General features: G+C 43.0%; 1 protein-coding gene across 1 annotated transcript in view; it reads right to left on the reverse strand.

Moving 5' to 3' along the window:
* The window catches only part of CES5A (carboxylesterase 5A), a 39,046-nt gene extending 22,522 nt beyond the window's left edge, over positions 1–16,524 (reverse strand). Inside the window, 3 exon segments of the mRNA XM_079906269.1 lie at positions 3,290–3,423; positions 4,874–5,012; positions 16,421–16,524. Coding sequence (XP_079762395.1) covers positions 3,290–3,423; positions 4,874–5,012; positions 16,421–16,428 — 281 coding nt within the window. The 5' untranslated portion in view covers positions 16,429–16,524.
* Between the last annotated feature and the right edge of the window lie 2,123 nt (positions 16,525–18,647).

The following is an 18,647-nucleotide window of genomic DNA, read 5'->3' on the forward strand; positions in this document are numbered from 1 at the left end:
GCAGCTGGGAAAACCAGGCTTAATTCTCACCCTCTGCTGGGATTTGGGTTTCTTTGAGAATCTGATGATAGCTCCACACTCCAGAAAAATGCACAGACGATCTTATATGTGCAATTCAGGGTAGTCATAGGCTCCCCTGAATCCATAGTTTCCAGAAAAGTCCTGCTCCTGAGAGTTGGTCTGCACCAGGAAGCAAGACCTCCCTGGGCACAGGGGTTCCAATGAGTGACTAAATGAATAATAATGATAATAATAGCAGCTGCTGCAGCATCGTGCACAATGCTGTCCCAAGGGCTTTACAGCTGATGCTCCTATAATCCTCTCACACTGTGAGGTAGGTGGTGCTGGTCTTTCTCCTTTATCCCTCTGGGTCCTCTCTTCACCCTTCTCCACGCTGTTCTCAAAAGACTGACCTTTATGAACTGCGGCCAGTGGGAGACACCAGCGGGGGTTCAGGGTGGGATACTGAGGGACTGGGAAGTTTATTCTGGCACCCCATGCCCCACCACCCTCTGCTGGGAAGTGGTTTGGGCACTGGCTGCATTTCTCTGCAGCCACAGCTCACGTCACTCCCACACCCATCAATGATATCTGCAAGCATGTTCTAAGGATATTGATGGATTCATCGTTTCCTTCTCACAGACAGGAAATGAGGCACAGAGAGGTTAAATCCCTTGCCCAGGAGCTAGAAAGTTGCAGATTTGGACCATGCTCCTAACCATGTTCCATGCTGCTGTCCCTGCAGAATAGCCTGTTTCCCAGGATGAGTGGACAATTAATGGGGAAACAAGGGGAAAAACACAGAATCAAAGAAACGCCTAGACCAAAACATTCGTGTGGTACCCACCATGTATGAGAGTAACCCCGGGATCATAGTCTACTCCTCCTCTGTCCTCCAGTCCCCCACACCGCTCCTCCCCTTGGTTCTCTTTCTCTGTCCATGACCCCTGGGCTGGCCCTAACTCCACCTTCTCTCTCCCACAGCCTCCGCATCTGCTCCGCATCTGGTCAGGAGCCATGTAGGCCCTGCCAATTTTACCTCCATTCCATCATAGGTCCCACATTGGTCCCCATTCCTCCATTTCTGTTTATCCTGATTCATAATCTGGTCACTTATGATCTGGGTGACCTTGAGCAAGTCACTTAACTTGCTTTGCCTCAATGTTCTCATGTCTGAATGGGGCTAATAACGGTGCCTGCTTCACATGGTTGTTGTGAAGACTGACGGTGCAGGCACACAGCAAGTGCCATGTACATGTTAGCAATCCTCCGGCCTGCTTCACCCCATGAGCCGCACCTATGCTGTACAGCAGCCTCCCTACCGGACTCCCCATCTGAAGGCCAGGCGCCCCTAGCCCAGCCTGCGCTCTGCTCTGGAGTGACCTTCCTATTATACTGCTCTGCAGGGCACTCCTGGGTCCCTCCTTCTTTAAAAAAGTTTTTTTTAATTAATCAATTTATTTATTTTTGGCTGCGTTGGGTCTTCATTGCTGTACGTGGGCTTTCTTTAGTTGCAGCAAGCGGGGGCTACTCTTCGCTGTGGTGCGCGGGCTTCTCATTGTGGTGGCTTCTCTTGTTGCAGCGCATGGGCTCTAGGAATGTAGGCTTCAGTAGTTGTGGCACGTGGGCTCAGCAGTTGTGGCGCACGGGCTTAGTTGCTCCGCAGCATGTGGGATCTTCCCGGACCAGGGCTCGAACCCATCTTCCCTGCACTGGCAGGCGGATTCTTAACCACTGTGCCACCAGGGAAGTCGCTTGTCCCTCCTTCTTTATCCAATAAAAACCAGTCACTGTGCACAACCTAATATTCAAGGTCTTTCCCAATCAGGCCTGTCCCTACCTTTTCATATCCATCTCCGGCTATATCCTCACCTACCTGTCTACTAGAACCCAGACGTTATAAGCAATTTTTGGAAAACTTTCTGTCGAAGGAATCTTAGGCAGAATCCCAATGTACAGACCTGCTAAAAGTGTAATCAGGGCACCCCTCTCAGGCCTTCTTGCCTCCACCGCAGCCCCATAGCCACCTCCCCGTGCTATGTGCTCAAAGCCCAGTTTGCAAATATTGCTCCAGGCCCAGATGCTGCTACATTTCTTTCCAACTTCCCAGCCTTTGCTCAGACAGCTCCTTTTGCCAAGTGTGCTTTCTCCCAACCCCTCCTCCCCAAACCCAACCTCATCTTTAAGGTGCAATTCAAATTCCACCTCTCTCAGGAAGCCTTGCTGGTTTCTGGCAGCTCCCTCTGTTTGTACAGCTCCGTCGCCTCTCACCCTCAGAGCGTTACTCATGCCCTGCCTGGTAGGGTATTTGTGTCCCTGTGTTATCTCCCTCATGACACTGAGAGTCTCTCGAGGGTAGGATTCACGCTGGACTCCTTGCCACCTTCCCCGTAGTTTCTGACCGTGGCCTCTCGCTACTCCTTTGGCTCACACTGCATCCTGGCCAGGGCTTAGGTTCTGCCATGTTCTAAGTAGGATAATGAAAGTGGCCAAGAGCCCCAGCTCTATTCTGTGCCCTCTGGGAAGTTGCTTCACCTCTCTGTGTCTCTATTTTTCAACTGTAAAATGGGAATAACAACAGTATGTTTCTCATAGAATTATTCTGAGGGTGAGCTATAACGGATGCATAGCAAGTGCACAACACCATGCCTGGCTCATAGTGAGTACCTGAAACGTGTTCGATGTTACTGGGGGAAGGGAAGCCATGCAATGGAGTGATTACTCTCAGGTGAGCACCTGAGGAGCCTTGATATGGGCCTTACGGCAGAGACTATGAACTGCTCACACACCCTGTTTCCTCACCTTCTAGGGCACACATCCCCCTTGCAGTTGGGTGTGGCTATTATGACTGAGTTCTACCAGTTGTATGTGAACACAGTGATAATCGCCACCTCCAGGCTGGCCCAGAAAGACCATCCTCTTCATGCTCTTTTTCCATCTGCTGTCCAAGTACAGCAGATCCAAGAGGATCTGAGGCCCGTGAGGAGGGCAGAGCCACAAGATGGAAGGAGCCTGGGTCCCTGATTGACCACACAGAAGAACATCTGTCAGTCAGAAACATTTGATTGGATTTTAGTTGAGTAAGAAGGAGATTTTTATTGTTTTAAGCCACTAAGACTTGGGGGTTTACATGTTATAGCCGCTAAAATTACCTAACTAATTTGGGCCAAATTTGTTCAATGTCATTAGAGGCTCATTTCTCCTTAGGTTGCTGGGCACTGAACCCCTTGTGGCTGCTATCCAGCTGCCCCTTGGGGATCAGGGGTGTCAATCACTTGGGGAGACTCACTTGAAGAAGCCGAATATTCCTAGCCGGTACTGGATAGCCACAACAAGCACGTCCTCGTAGGAAGTCAGGGCAGACCCATCGAAGATGGATGCTGAGCCAGTCTCAAAGGCACCCCCAGGGAGCCACACCATGACCTAAGGAGGGGAGAGGAGCTCTCCGGTCAGCCCACCAGGCACCCATATCCGCTCCCCATGCATGTTGGGACATTCTTTCTTTAGGGAAATATGAATGTCTCACTTTCCTTTCCAAACAGCATCAGAGGTTTTTGTCTTTTGAAGAAGGCCCAGGATTAAGCATGTGGCTTCTGGCATACGAGTGCCTGGGTTTGATTCCCAGCTCTGCCACTGACTAGCTGTGTGACTTTGAGCAGCTTCCTTAACCTCTCTGAGGTTTGTTTTTCTCATCTGTAAGATGTGAAGAATGAAAGTATCTCGTTTATGAGGTTATCATTAGGTTTAAATAAAATTCTTCATCCAAAGTCCATAGAACAATGTTGGTATATTTCAAGTGCTCAGAAAATGTTAACTAAATGTCTTTGAACTTGTTGACCCACAGGAGGATGGAAATCACTGTAAGCCATATATGAGAGGAAAAGCTGCTTTTCTAAGACTTTTCCCTACTTACAGAGAAAAGAGAAGAGAGGAGGGAAAAATGGGAAGAGAAGTATGGAAACTTTACTATACTGATTAGAAAAACTGGGACCAGGAAACATCAAACATTCAAATGGTATTACCACAATTTATATACTTAATAATAAATCCCTCCGCTTCTCTTTTTTAAGGCCATATTAGTGACTACAACTCTTGGGGCAGGAAAAGAGAAGAAAGTCACGGAGGAAAAAGGAGAGCTGGACAAAGCATTGGCTTTGACACCCGGATCTGCCACTTACTGTGTATATAAAATGGACCAAGTCACTTATGCCCTTCCTGTACCTCAGCTTCTTCATCTGTAGAATAGGTCCAATAATCCTCACCCACTGGGTTATTGTGGGGGTTAGATGAGATAATGAACTGTGCCTGGCACATAGTCAGCCCTCAATAGGTGTTGCTGTTACGATACAATACAGCGAGTCTCCATTGCAGTGGCAAGGGGAGAGAGGGTGATAGAGGTTGTGGTTCAAAATTAGATGGTAGAATTACCTTCTCCACACTTGTACAGTGATCTTTCACATTCTTAAGTGAAACATTTCACATTCTTACCTGACTTTCTTCATTGAAAACAGAAAATTTGAAAAAGGCATTTCTCCTCTTTAAAAGAGGATTTCCCAAGCTGAAAAATCAGAGTCCTTTGAAGCAGAGTCTTTTCTACATGTTTACAGACCATTAAATATCCAACAGAGGGGAAAAACAAAACAAAACAAAATCAAAGATCAAGTCACTGCCAATAAGGAAGAAATCAGAAAAGGAGATAAAGTAAATCTGTCATTAGAATGATTTTTTAAGAAAGTTATTGACATGTCAAGTGATTGCATTTCCCTTTTACCCAGTGGGGGCCTAGATCTGATTCCAGACATCCTGCCACTCAGCCTGGGTCCCAGGCCCAGAACCTGCCAACTGGAGCCCCCAGCAAGGCAGGTCTCCTTACAGGGAACTTGGAGCCAGTGTCCGCATGGGCCGGTGCATAGATGTTAAGGTACAGGCAGTCTTCTGACACGCTGAGTTTGGGATAATGCACCTTGAGAATGTGTTGATCTGAGAACAGCCACTCTGAGTTCTGGAGGCACCTTGAAAAAGGGAAGGAGAAACCCCCAGAGTTGCTGTCAGCAAACTTCCCTGGGAGGGACCAGTTCTTGTGACACACATCAGATTTACCTTTTACCATCAATGACCAGCTTAGAGCCTGACAGAGCAAGTCTTTAATAAATGTTAAGTTTAAAATTATGAATGTGCTTTTCTATCTAATTTGATAGTTAAAGGGGAGTTTTACTCAAATGTGGCCTGGAATAATCCAAACCCAGAAGAAATATTCAAAGTGATATTGGTTGAAAAACTGATGAAAAACATCAACCCACATATCTAAGAATCCCAACATATCCAAAACAGTATAAACACATGCACAAAAATTACACCTTAGCACATCACAATCGATTGCTAAAAACCAAAGCTTAAAAAAATCTTGCCAGCAGCCAAAGAATAAAATACATATTGGATTCCAGATGAAAACAATAAGAATGATGGCTAGTTTCATTAGAAAGAATGGAAGGCAAAAGATAACAAAATGATGAAAAAAAAGAGCATTGTCACTGTAAAATTCTTTATATAGGGAAAATATCCTTCAAGAATGAAAAAGAAATAAGTACATATTCAGGAGAGAATATGCTACTGGCAGACCCACACTGCAAGAAGGACTGAAGGATGTTCTTCAGGAGATATGGAGTGACATCAGAGAAAACGGACTAGGGAATTCCAAGGGCCCATCCCTTAACAAAAAACATATATAGCAAATTCTACGTAACACAGCAGAATGCACATTCTTCTCAAGTGCCCATGGCACATTCTCCAAGGTATACCATTTGTTAGGCCACAAAACGAGTCTCAATATATTAAAAAGGTTTGAAGTCATACAAAGTATCTTCTCCTACCACAATGAAATGAACGTAGAAATCAATAACAAAAGGAAATTCAGAAAATTCACAAATATGTGAAATCTAAACAAGATACTCTTAAACAACCAATAGGTCAAAGAAGAAATCACAAGGGAATTAAAAAATACTTTGAGATGAATGAAACCAAAGTACAACATATCACAACTTATGGGGTGCAGTGAAAGCAGTTTTCAGAGGGAAATTTATAGCTATAAATGCCTACGTCGAAAAAGAAGAAAGATCCAAAATAGATCATTTAATATTCCACTTTAAGGGACTAGAAAAAGAAGAGCAAACTAAATCTAAAGCAAGCAGAAGGAAGAAAGTAACAAATATCAGGGTGGAGATAAACAAAATAGAGAATAGAAAAGCAATAAAGAGAATCAATGAAACCAAAAGCTAGTTGTTTGAAAAGACCAAGCAAATTGAAAACTAATAAACAAAACAAAACAAGAAAAACCTTTTCCTAGATTAATCAAGACAAAAAGAGAAAAGACTCAAAATACTAAAATTGGTAATGAAAGTGGAAACATTACTACCAACCTTACAGTATATTATTCAGGCTGAAAGAAAATGATAAATCAAATATAATGCAAATGTATTATGGAGTTCTAAGATGTACAAAAGTAAAAGATGTGACAAAATAGCACAAATGGGGGAGGTAAAGATAATTATGTTATATTAAGTTTCTTATACAGTGTAGTTAAAAAACTCAATAGCAGAGACCAAATAAATAAATAAATAAATAAGAATCATAGAAAATACTCAATTAATCTAAAAGAAAATAGGAAAGGGGAAACCACAAAAACAGCAAAAGAACTGATGGGAAAAAAATATATAGAAAACCAATAGTCAGATGATAGACTTCAGCCTACCCATATTAGTAAACATGCTTAATGAAAAGAGACTAAGCACTGCAATTTAAGACTGATTTTCAGTACATTCAGTACAGTAGATTTCAAGATGAGAATATCACCAGAGATAAAGAATATCATTTTTTTAGTGGATGAAAAAAAAAATACAGTGATCAGAAAGATATAAAAATCCTAATTGTGTATGTACCTAACAACAGAGTCTCAAGATACATAAAGAAAAAATTGAACTAAAGGAAGAAATGGAAAAATGTTACAATCATAATTAGAAGTTTTAACACAGCTCTATCTATATAATTAATAAAATAATCAGAAAAAATCAGTAAAGATATAGATTTGAACAACAGTATTAAGCAATTTGACTTAATTGACATGTATTAGATGGACAACCACAGATTATTATTTTCAGGTGCACATGGAACATTTACCAACATAGACCACATGCTGGGCCCAAAAGCAAGTCTTAATAAATTGCAAAGTGTTAAAATAATACAGAATACATTCCCTGACCATAATGCAGAAATCAATAACAAAAATATAATTAGAAAATTCCCAAACACTTGGAAATCAAGGAATACACTTCCAAATTACCCATGAGTCAAAAGAAAAAATCACAAGGACCAATTAGACAATGGAGCTCAGGGGTTGGTGGGTTTTAGATAACATAAGTGTATTGACATCATCTATAGGAGCATGCTTACTTGAGTGAGACTGTTGTTGATTGGTTGGCACTCAGAAGTGTGTTTATTAAAGTAAGTTTGCCCCTGATGGGCTGATTTTCAGAAGCTAGGAGCTAACAACAATTTGTTGATTTGCAAAAGCACATTCCCTGAAGCAAGTTGTCATTGATCAATTGAACAAGTTTAAAACCAGTTCTGGTGGTGACTTGTTACCATAGCTACACAAAAATCAGTCTGTTAGTAAGTCTGTTAGAACATGTTCATTTTCAATATGAAAAATCAATCTTTTTCTACTAATGAAAATCAGAAAATGAAAACTTAAAACGCTAATTATAATAGCATCAAAAAAATCAAATACTCAAGAATATATTTAATGGAAGATTTGAAAGACATCTGACTTAAAACTACAAAACATTGCTAAGAGGAATTAAAGATTTAAAGAAATGGAGAGGTAAATCATATTCATGAATTCAAGGATTCAATATTATCAAGATGTCATTTCTCCCCAAACTGATCTATAGAGTGAATTCAATCTAAGTGAAAACTCCAGCAGTCTTTTTTTTTTTTTTTGGTGTAAATTGAAAAGCTAATTCTAAAACTTATATGTAAAACCAAAGGACCTTTAAAAATGTTGGAGGACTTACACTACTAGAAATCAAGACTTACTATAAAGTTAACTTGGTCCCTACCTCATCACACACAAAAATTAATTTAGGACAGATCAAAACGTAAATGTGAAAACTAAACTATAAAGCTTCTAGAAGAAAATGTAGGAGAATAGTCTTATGGTCTTAGAATAGGCAAAACGTTCCTGAGAGAGGATACAAAAAGGTACACATCAGAAAAGAAAAAAGTGGACAAATTGGACTTCATCAAAATTTAAAACTTCTGCTCATCAAGAGATACCATTAAGAAAGTGAGAAGACAACCCACAGACTGGAAGAAAATATTCACAATATATATATCTGACAAAGAAATAATATCTGGAATGTATAAAAATTCCCACACCTCAATGAGAAAAAGAAAGATTACCTAATTAAAAATAGACAAAAGACTTGAACAGTCTTCTTCTTTCATTTCATGAAAGAATCTATCCAGATAGTTAATAAGCACATGAAAGGGCACTCAATATCATTAGCCATCAGAGTAATGTGATTAAAACCACAGTATCATTACTTACCACCAAAAAGGTTAAAAATAAAAAATCCAACTATACAAAGTATTGGCAAGAATGCCAAGTGTACATTGCTGGGAGGAGTTAAAATGGTAAAAACCATTTTGTAAAACTGCATGGCAGTTTCTAATAAAGTTAAATGATTGTACTCATAGTTGTTGGACCAATGGCTTCAACAGGGAAGGGAGTAGGGAGCTCGCAGCCCCTAGTCTGATTTTCCCCTAGCCTTGAGAGTGGGTACTTTCCGTCCTATGCTCCCACTTTGAGCTTCAAACCATGACATCTAACCCCAGGAAGTTGCAGGGCCATGTCAAGGGAGAATAAGTGTTTCAGCCCCTATCAGAAGGAGGGGGTAAGGATCAGGAAGGAGCCCTTGGTAGATTTTGTCCATACCTACCTATATCCACAACTTTGGCATTAACTCTTCTTCTACAGTGACTCGGAACTTGGCAATGTGATTTGCTTTGGGCAACGAAACAACAGCAAATATAACACAAGCAGAGATTTGAAAAGTGTTTATATATTGGGATTTTCCTTTTCTTGCTGCCCTTTGAGACCCTGCCATCCCCATGTGTGAAACAGTCAGGCTAGCCTGCTGGACAATAAGCCTCACAGGCCCAGAGTCCCCATTGCGCCAACTGACAGCCACCCAACCCACACAGTCAGAGTCTCCTAGATGACTGGCAGTTGACCACAGATGCATGAGTTAAGTCTAGCTAAAACCAGCAGAACTGCCTCAGTAAGCCCAGCCCAAATTGCTGACCCACAGAAACACGAGCTGAAAAAATGGTTATTTTTTTAAGCCACTATGTTCTGGGATGGTTTGTCACACAAAAATATATAACTGAGACATAAGTTTTTATGTAGAAGTTGGAGGCTACCATAACCAAAACCTAAAATTCATGAGACAGAATGTTGTGTCATTAGCATGCTCTTATTGCGTATGATAAGATAAAGGAAGTATGTGGCAAGGCAGAAAAAGAATCGATTCCTGCCAAGCATTTCAGTTCCAGACTATTGTTTCCAGAAGGCCAGGCCTCAGAGGGAGCAGAGAAGAGTGGAGAAGAGTGGAGAAGAGAAATCTATGAGTCCTAAACAGAGGGGGTCTGCATTGTGCTTCCCAGCTGGAGGCAGTGACCTGGGCCCCAAGGTGGAATGGTAATGTGCACCCAGGCACAAGACCCCACAAACCGAATCCCATGCCCCAAATATAACCCACAGAGGGCATGGATCTTCTGGGCCTGTAGGGCCACTGGATGATGGATGTTGAACCCTATGTGAACCAATGATTGAGAAGTAGATGGCCCTGCAAGTCTCTTACCGCAACCCATTCCCTGGCACTGAATTCCAGGGATTATCACCCAATCTCCAGAACTGGGTAGGGGGTTAGGGAACCGAGAAACAGTTCAGGCTAAATTCTCTCACCATTTGTGTAGAGTGAGGTCTCTGCATGCTAACTTAGCATTATAAACAATAAAGAACATTATATTTTTGTACTAAGTGTGAGGTAGTTACATAGCAACATTCTCTTTTACTCTCAATGACTGCTGTGGAAGTCAAACTTTAGAAGTTCAGCTTCTTGCCACTGGAGGAAATTAATTATTCAAATTATTTATTAGTGATCATATTAATATTATACAACCATTATGTAATATTTACTGGTTTTGTTATTATCATGGCTTTCACTGTGTAAAGTGTTTTACATACATTGCTTTATTTAATATTCCTACAATTATATGAAATGGGTATTATTACTTCCATTTTATACAGGAGAGAATTAAGGCTTAGGGGAGCTAAGTATTTAGTTCCCTGACTTCTAAGCCTGGGTTTCACCCCCTATCTTACATTGCAATTTGGTTTTGGAGGCAATGACTATGGCTGCACAGATTCCAAGAGAATTACAACTAGAAGGGATCTAGAGATGACCAAAGCCAACCTTCTCAACAGAGCAATGGGGCCACACAGGATTATAGGGGGTAGGCTGAGACCAGAACCCAGGTTCCTGACTGCTGACCACTGTTCTCCATGCAGATCCAGGGTGCCAATCTTACAATATGCAAGCACTGTGGACCAAAAGGGTGGCATGCATTGTCTCATTTAATACTCACGACAACCCTGGGAGATAGGGTTTATCTTCATTTTAAATCTGACAAAACTGTGGTTTCAAAAAGTTATTATCTTGCCCAAGGTCCTGGATGCTGAATGGCAGAGCCAGCATTTGAAAGTAAAACTCTATTAGAAAGCTTGTGTTTCAATTCCTAATCTGCCTGCCCAGGGTGGGTGGTACCCATCCCAAGGGATGGATTCACAGAGGTGGGTTTTCTGTGGGTTGGGGTCACGGGAGCATTCCCACATCCCTGTGTAAGGCCCGGCCTGCTCACTCATGTGCAAAGAGCTCTCATTCTGCTCTTCTCCAGCTTGTGTCTCCAGGGGACTGCTAAGTGTTCTGCTTGTCTGAAGCCCATGCCGAGAGCATCTACCTGCCACAGACTACTCCCTGCTGTCCTCTGTGGGAAACAAAGCACTTTGCTTGGAAGCAGGGGAGGGGAGAACCAGCAGGAAGTGGGACACGGAGGAAGTGATCTCTTCTTTATTCTGACCAAAGGCCAAGACACCTCCAAGGCTGGGGTGGGGGAGGGCAGGAGTTTTCAGGGAAGCGGAAGAAATGGTCCTGGGACCCTTTAGGTGACTCAGGGTCTTAGAGGGGGTCCAAGATGAAGGTTTGCTTTGTCTTTCTTAGGAGATGTCCATCAACACTCAAACTGAAGGGATGTGTCCTATGGAAGCCAGCTGTAATGATTAATTTTACGTGTCAGCTTGCCTGGGGTAAAGGATACCCGGATAAGCTGGTAAGACATTATTTCTGGGTGTGTCTGTGAGGGTGTTTCTGGAAGAGATTAGCATATGCATCGGTAGACTAAGTAGAGATGATCACCCTCACCAGTGTGGGTGGGCATCTTAGAAGTGGAGAAAGGTCAAATTTACTTTTTGTATGAGCTAAGACATCCATTTTCTCTTGCCCTCAGACATCTGAGCTTCTGGCCTTTGGACTAGAACTGGGACTTATGCCATCAGCTCCCCTGGTTCTCAGACCTTCAGACCCAGACTGAATTACACCACCAGCAGACAGCAGATCGTGGGACTTCTTGTCCTCCATAACCATGTGAACCAATTCTTACAATTACTCTCCTCTTATATATCTCTCTATATCTATCCTATTGTTTCTGTTTCTTTGGAGAACTGTGACTAATACATCTGCCTTAAACTGAAGAGGGACCAGGCAGGTCTTGGATGTAGCGATGCGCTCCCAGAATCCTCTCATTTCCCTGATGGAAGGATCCTAACAGAGCATTTCCTCTGAGCCTCTCAATGTACAACAGGGGAACCAAGACCCAGCATGGGGTAGTTACCTCTGTGTTTCCTTTTGGTTTAAGAGGTACTTACAGATGATAATGTGTCTTTACCATTAGGCTTTAGAAAGTTAATTTACTGTGCATAGCAGCATTATTTGTAAAAGTAAAAAGCTGAAATCAACTCAAAATTCTGACATGAGTAGAATAAATAAATGTATTAGTAGGATAAATAAATGTGGTCTAGCCATACAATGGAATACCATACAGCAATAAAAAAGAGTGAACTGCTACTATATGCCACGAAATAAATCTCTCCCAATGTCAAACTTAAAAAGTCAGACACAAAAGATTACACACTGCAGTAGTCCCATGATGTAAAGTTCAAATACAGTCAAGCTAATCAATCTATGGTGGCAGAAGTCAGAATAGTGGTTGCCTTGGTGAGATGGGCAATGACTGCAAGGCTTTGGGGTGCTAGGGATGCTCTATATTTTGATCTGTGTGATGTGGTTGCATGAGCAAAAATTTGTCAAAGTTTGATTTGTATACTTAGGATTTGTGCACTTTTCCACATACATGTTATAGGTTATAAGTCAATAAAAATGTAAAAGCAAATAGTGGATATTTCCTGAGTGCATGCATGTAAAATCATGTGTAGATACATCCAGGAACTCTGAAAGGTGGGCCACAAGATGTTGAAAGTGGGTAGACCTTCAAAACAGGAATTGGAGTAGTTTTTATTCATACTTTTCTGTATTGTTTGAAACTTTATTTGTAATGAGCAGGTAGTATTTTTATAATCAGAAAAAAATGGTTATTTTTATTTGGGGAAAGACATAATTGAAGCAAAATAATGGCAAATAACACTTGAGAATAAAGGAAGAAGCCTCCAAATAAAGTATAATGGCTCATGGTAAACACTCAAAAAAAAAAAATCAGTGGAATGAATGTATAACCCCAGGAGGTTGTTTCAATAGACCAGCAAATTGAAATTCAGTGAGAAGTTCTCTGAAGCCTCGTCTCTAATTATGGAGGAAAGGTTTTACCCTCATAATGAGATATGTCCTTGGGGGGTACCCAGGGCCCAGGAGCCCCTGCCCCAGTCTAGCCAGGTCTCCACCACCATGGGAGAGGCTGGGGGCTTCCTGGGAAGAGGGTCTGAGCAAAGAGACTGGGGGCGGGGTGCCAACATTGAAATCGTCACACTCATAACCACGTTCCAAGAGAACACTGTGCACCTGGCACTGTGTAGGTACTTAAGTAGGTAATCTAATTTCCTCTTCTCAGCCATCCTATAAGGACATCTTAATGGCTGCATTTTGTAAATGAGGAAGTAGAGGTTTGACCAAGGTCCCATAACTGGTGTGACAGAACCAGAAGAAGGCTGAGACGGAGGTTCTGTGGTGAGGGCCTTGGAGGCACCTCATATGACTCAGTGTGGATCCAAATACACCAGATTTACTTCCTGCCAAGCCCCAAGGCTGGTCAAGCACAGAACAGGCTTGGCCTGCCTTTCTGAAGATCCTCATACTCAAGTACCCGCCCTAGGTCCAGACGCCAGCATCTCAAAGAGCCTGAGCGCCTGAGCCTGTTGTAGGGAAAAGACAGCTCAGTTAGGCGGAACAGAATAGGCAGGTCCTTTTCAGAACAGATACAGGAGTTGAGAGTATGTTCTTTCGTTGGCATTATGATGGAAGGTTTCCTGGAGAAGGTGTCCAAATGAGGATGCCTAGAAAAAGCAGCTTGTACTGCTACACATCCTTATGAAATGGGAGCTGGGAGCACTGAGAAAGTTGCTGACTAGCCCCCTCCTCTGCCTTTCCAATTAAAAATCTGACTTGGAAAGGGGACCCTGGACTCACATAGTGGTTTTGAGCTAAGAGACAATCAGGACTCTGAGTCTGTAAGTTTTTAAACTGTGTCTCCTGAAACACTGGTGTGTCAGAAGAGCCTCTGGGGCCACAGAGAATGTATCTATGTCACACTCCCTCCCATTCCCCTTCAACAGAGACTCTCACTTTTTAATTGTTTTATTAGATTAAAGCAGTGGGTCTCAACCAGGGGCAACCTGGTTGAGACCCACTGCTCAACCTGCCCCTCTCCCCAGGGGACATGTGAAAATATCTGAAGAGGTTTTTGGTGGTCACAACTTGAGGAGTGCTACTGGCGTCAGGTGAGTAGAGGCCAGGGATGCTGCTATCCAACCTGCAAGACAGCCTCACACAATTATCCTCCCCCAAGGTCAATAGTGTGGAGGCTGAGAAAGCCTGAACCAAACCACATGATATAGCCTATAGCGATTTCACATGATTCATATTGGGTTTCTATAGATTTAAATTTAAGAGAGAATTCCAAAGTATTCTTAAGTATTGCAAATCATTAATGAAATCCAAACTCCTGATTGCACAGATGGCAAGAATGTGGCCCAGAGAGGATAAGGGGATTTTCCAAGGTCACACAGCAAGTAAGCATGGATCCAGACCTGAAACACAGACCCCCTGCGTCCCTATAACCTTTCCTGTCAACACAGAAGCCTCCAACCAGACTCATTTCTCCAACCACAGGAAATGGCTTCTTTCCTATTTACTGCTCTAATGCCCTGCTCCAGGAGAATGTTTTAGAGAGAGCTGCTTCCCACTGAAAACTTGGAATGACATTCATCCAGAACTCAAAAGAAAATCTGTTTGCTTAAAAAGAAAGAAAAGGGGGAAAAAAATAACCTTATTACCAACCTAAATGTCCATTGACAGATGAATGGATAAAGAAGATGTGGCACATATATACAGTGGAATACTACTCAGCCATAAAAAGAAACGATATTGAGTTATTTGTAGTGAGGTGGATGGACCTAGAGTCTGTCATACAGAGTGAAGTAGGTCAGAAAGAGAAAAACAAATACTGTATGCTAATGCATATATATGGAATCTAAAAAAAAAAAAAATGGTACTGATGCACCTAGTTGCAGGGCAGGAATAAAGATGCAGACATAGAGAATGGACTTGAGGATACAGGGTGGGAGGGGGAAGCTGGGGAGAAGTGAGAATAGCATCAACATATATACACTACCGAATGTAAAATAGCTAGTGGGAAGCAGCAGCATAGCACAGGGAGATCAGCTCGGTGCTTTGTGACCACCTAGAGGGGTGGGATAGGGAGAGTGGGAGGGACGCGCAAGAGGGAGGGGATATGGGGACACATGTATGCACATGGCTGATTCGCTTTGGTGCACAACAGAAACTAACACAGTATTGTGAAGCAATTATACTCCAATAAAGATCTATTTAAAAAATTAAAAAAGAGCCTTATTCCCAAACAGCCATGCAAAGTAAGGCCAGCTGCAGGGAATTAAGTGAGATTAATACTCACTCACATTGATCAAGAGAGAAAAGGCGGATACGAAGCACATTGGGAGGGACAAGGCTTTGCTCTCAAGGAATAAGAACGTTGCCTCAGATGGACAAGGAGGCTTTCACTCTGAAAGAAGGAGCCCAGCGCCATTCCATAATAAAGCCTGTGCAGCGGTCTGCAATAGTCCAGGGGAACTTGTCCTCCAGGAAAAATGAAATTGCAATGCCACAGCTACCTCTGAGGGCTGAGGACACATAGCCTACAGCAGCGCTCTCCCTGTCAGAGCTGGGAAGAACCTTGGAGAACATCCAGGGGGGAAGAAGCAAGCCAAGTTGTGCAGATTTGGGGTGAGGAACAGGAGTCAAGCTTGCCCTCACTCTGCAGCCAAAAGCCGAGGCAGTTTGCACGCCAACTTGAATTTAACCTGCACACAGTCATCTTAGTACTAGGACACTTAAATCCCATCCGCCCAATACCTCACCCAAGTTTTGTTCAAACACTTCTCTAAAAAGTGCATCTGGGAAGTGCTCATTTAATCTCGCATCCTCATTGTGTGATGGGGAAATTGAGGCACAAAGAGAGGAAGGGGTTTGCTTGAGTCAGGGGAAGTGCTGCTCACCTCTCCATACCCAGGTAGGGAGGGAAATAAAGCCAGCAAGCAAATACCTTGTGGGCACCCTATTCAAAGTTTTGTTAAAAAAAAAAAAAAAAAAAAAGCTTCACCACAGAGCTAAAATAAACTCCTACAGACACAAAATACACAAAGTTGCTGACCATACAGTTTGGAAAGCAGATTCCCCATCTTCAGTGAGGACGCCTTCCCCTTACAAAATACATTGAGCCTAGGCTCTGGCCTCTCCAGATTTCCTATTTACTGAGGCCTCAGTTATTTCCCCTGGTGTGCTGTGTGCCAGCAACAACGGCTGCAATCACCTGCCAAGACCTGGATTCCCTCAGCTTCCCTCTGATGGTTTCCATGGCAAACACTTCCACCACCCATTTTATATGTAGGATTTAGGCCAACCCAAGGGCTTTCGGAATTGGTTCTTCTGACCCCACTAGTGTTGACCCTGTTTTCCTCTTATAAATCAATGGATTTTATTTTAATTTCAAGGCTTACAATGACATTGCAGCTGTTCCGGGATTGTCTGTCAGCACGTGGCTTCAGCAGCCAGCCGCAGCCCAAATTCCTCATCCTTGTTCCTTGCAGCAGAGGACGATAGGAGCCTTGGTGAGGACTGTAATGAGGAACAGGAGAGTTCACTTTCAGATGGAGCCCATGCCCTTTGATCTTAACCTTTTTGATTGTGCCTGTGGCTGCCAAGCACCACTTTGATCCTTCACCTGCCAGAAGCCGTGGAAGATTTTCAACAACCTCTGCTCTATTTAGAATGAAACAGAAGCTTCATCAGCTGGCAGGCCAGGGCACCAGTGGCAGGGAATGAGAAATGTGAGCTCTACAATGGTGACTGGACACTTTGGGAGGTGAGGATCAACGGGACATGGAATGGGCAGTAGAAAATTTTCTTACATGCTGCCTTCTGTCCAGTTTGGCCAAGTCCCCAGGGGGGCTGTCTTCCACCCTCGGGTGGGAAGTGATGGCACAACTTCACTGGCCATCAGAACTGACCTCCTGAGGACCTTTCCATAGGACACATGAAGGCAAATGAAAGAAGAGATCACTTTGGTTTTACCTCTTAGTTCTGACTAACATCCTATGAAATCATTGTTTATTTAAACCTTCCTGAGAAGATATTCACAATGGAGTGGGGTTATCAGAGGCACCATCCACAGATGTCAGAGGCCTGGACTCAGTGGGGTTTGAGGGGGACTCAGGAGAAAAAAGTGTGGTCCTTGCCAGATGCAACCTCACACCCTCTGATTTACAGGAAAACATAGAGGGCATCATCCAAAACTCCATCTTTACCTGTTCCTGAAATGCCACCCTTGGTGATTCCTTCTTTACAACACAAATGTGCCAGAGAGGGTAAGGGGTGGTAAAGCTCAAGACCCTCAGATGAGGAGACAGGTTTTTCAGACCAGAAGAGTCCAGGTCAAGATGGAAGTAGTGGGAGGAGAGGGAAAGATGGGAGAGGAGCGATGAAAGAAAGATAAGGAAGAGAATGCAACAAAGACCAACTCTGCCTCTTTCACAATTATGACAGGGTCAGCCTGGGGAAGGGTCATTTTACATCTATCTAGTCATCAGTCTGAACTAAGACCCCTTAGGACACAGAGCCCTAGACCAGGACCTGTTTTAAAGGTACACAGAGAAGTTGCAGACCTACTGTTCTTTCAGACCTGAAGCAAGAACCAAGTTCAACTCCTGAAGCCTAGGAGGGTCAGTGAACTCCTCATGCAGGTAGGAGACCGAAGTCAGGCTCCCAGACCGGAATCTGAGCTAAGGAAAGCTGTTCTCCTGTCTGGGGCTGTGGCCCATCCTAAACTGCTTATCTGAGATGGGTCTGGACAGGCATGGGACACTCTGGCAACCAGGACTTGTGATCTGCTAACTCAGTCACTTAAATTTGCAATATCCATACAGAATGAAACTTCACACAGACACAGACAAACATAAGGTCTGGATATGAACTGGGGGCCCAGGGAGCTGAATAAAAGCAGCACATACACACATACACAGACACACGCCAACTAAAGAGTGATGAGCACAGAGAGAAAAAAACCAAAAACTCACACACACACAAACAGCATCACAGAAAGGTAGCCAACAACCTCACCAAATCTGAGAATACATATTAACAGAAGAAGGAAGAAGGGGAGAACAAAGAAAACAATGACAATCAAACCAAAGGCAGTAAAAGAGGGGGGAAAAGGAAAAGCATGTAAAGTAGGAAATATAAAATAAGACTGCAGAAATAAAACCAATTTAACAGTAATCTTAATAAATGGAAATGGCTTAAACCCACTTATTAAAAGTTGGGGGTTATCAGATTGGACTTAAATCTAGCTATATGTAGTTTATAAAAGACATACCTGAAACAAAATTTTAAAAGAATGAAAGTGAAAGTGTAGAGAAATATGGCATTTATGCTGAAAACCATGAAAGGGATAAGGATGGACGCTCTATGATTAAAAAATCCAGCAAGGGGGCTTCCCTGGTGGCGCAGTGGTTGAGAGTCCGCCTGCCGATGCAGGGGACACGGGTTCGTGCCTCGGTCTGGGAAGATCCCACATGCCGCGGAGCGGCTGGGCCCGTGAGCCATGGCCGCTGAGCCTGCGCGTCCGGAGCCTGTGCTCCGCAACGGGAGAGGCCACAACAGTGAGAGGCCCGCGTACCGCAAAAAAAAAAAAAAAAAAAAAAAATATCCAGCAAGAAGTTAATGTAA

The sequence above is a fragment of the Stenella coeruleoalba genome (assembly GCF_951394435.1).
Source record: "Stenella coeruleoalba genome assembly, chromosome: 20".
Lineage (NCBI taxonomy): Eukaryota > Metazoa > Chordata > Mammalia > Artiodactyla > Delphinidae > Stenella > Stenella coeruleoalba.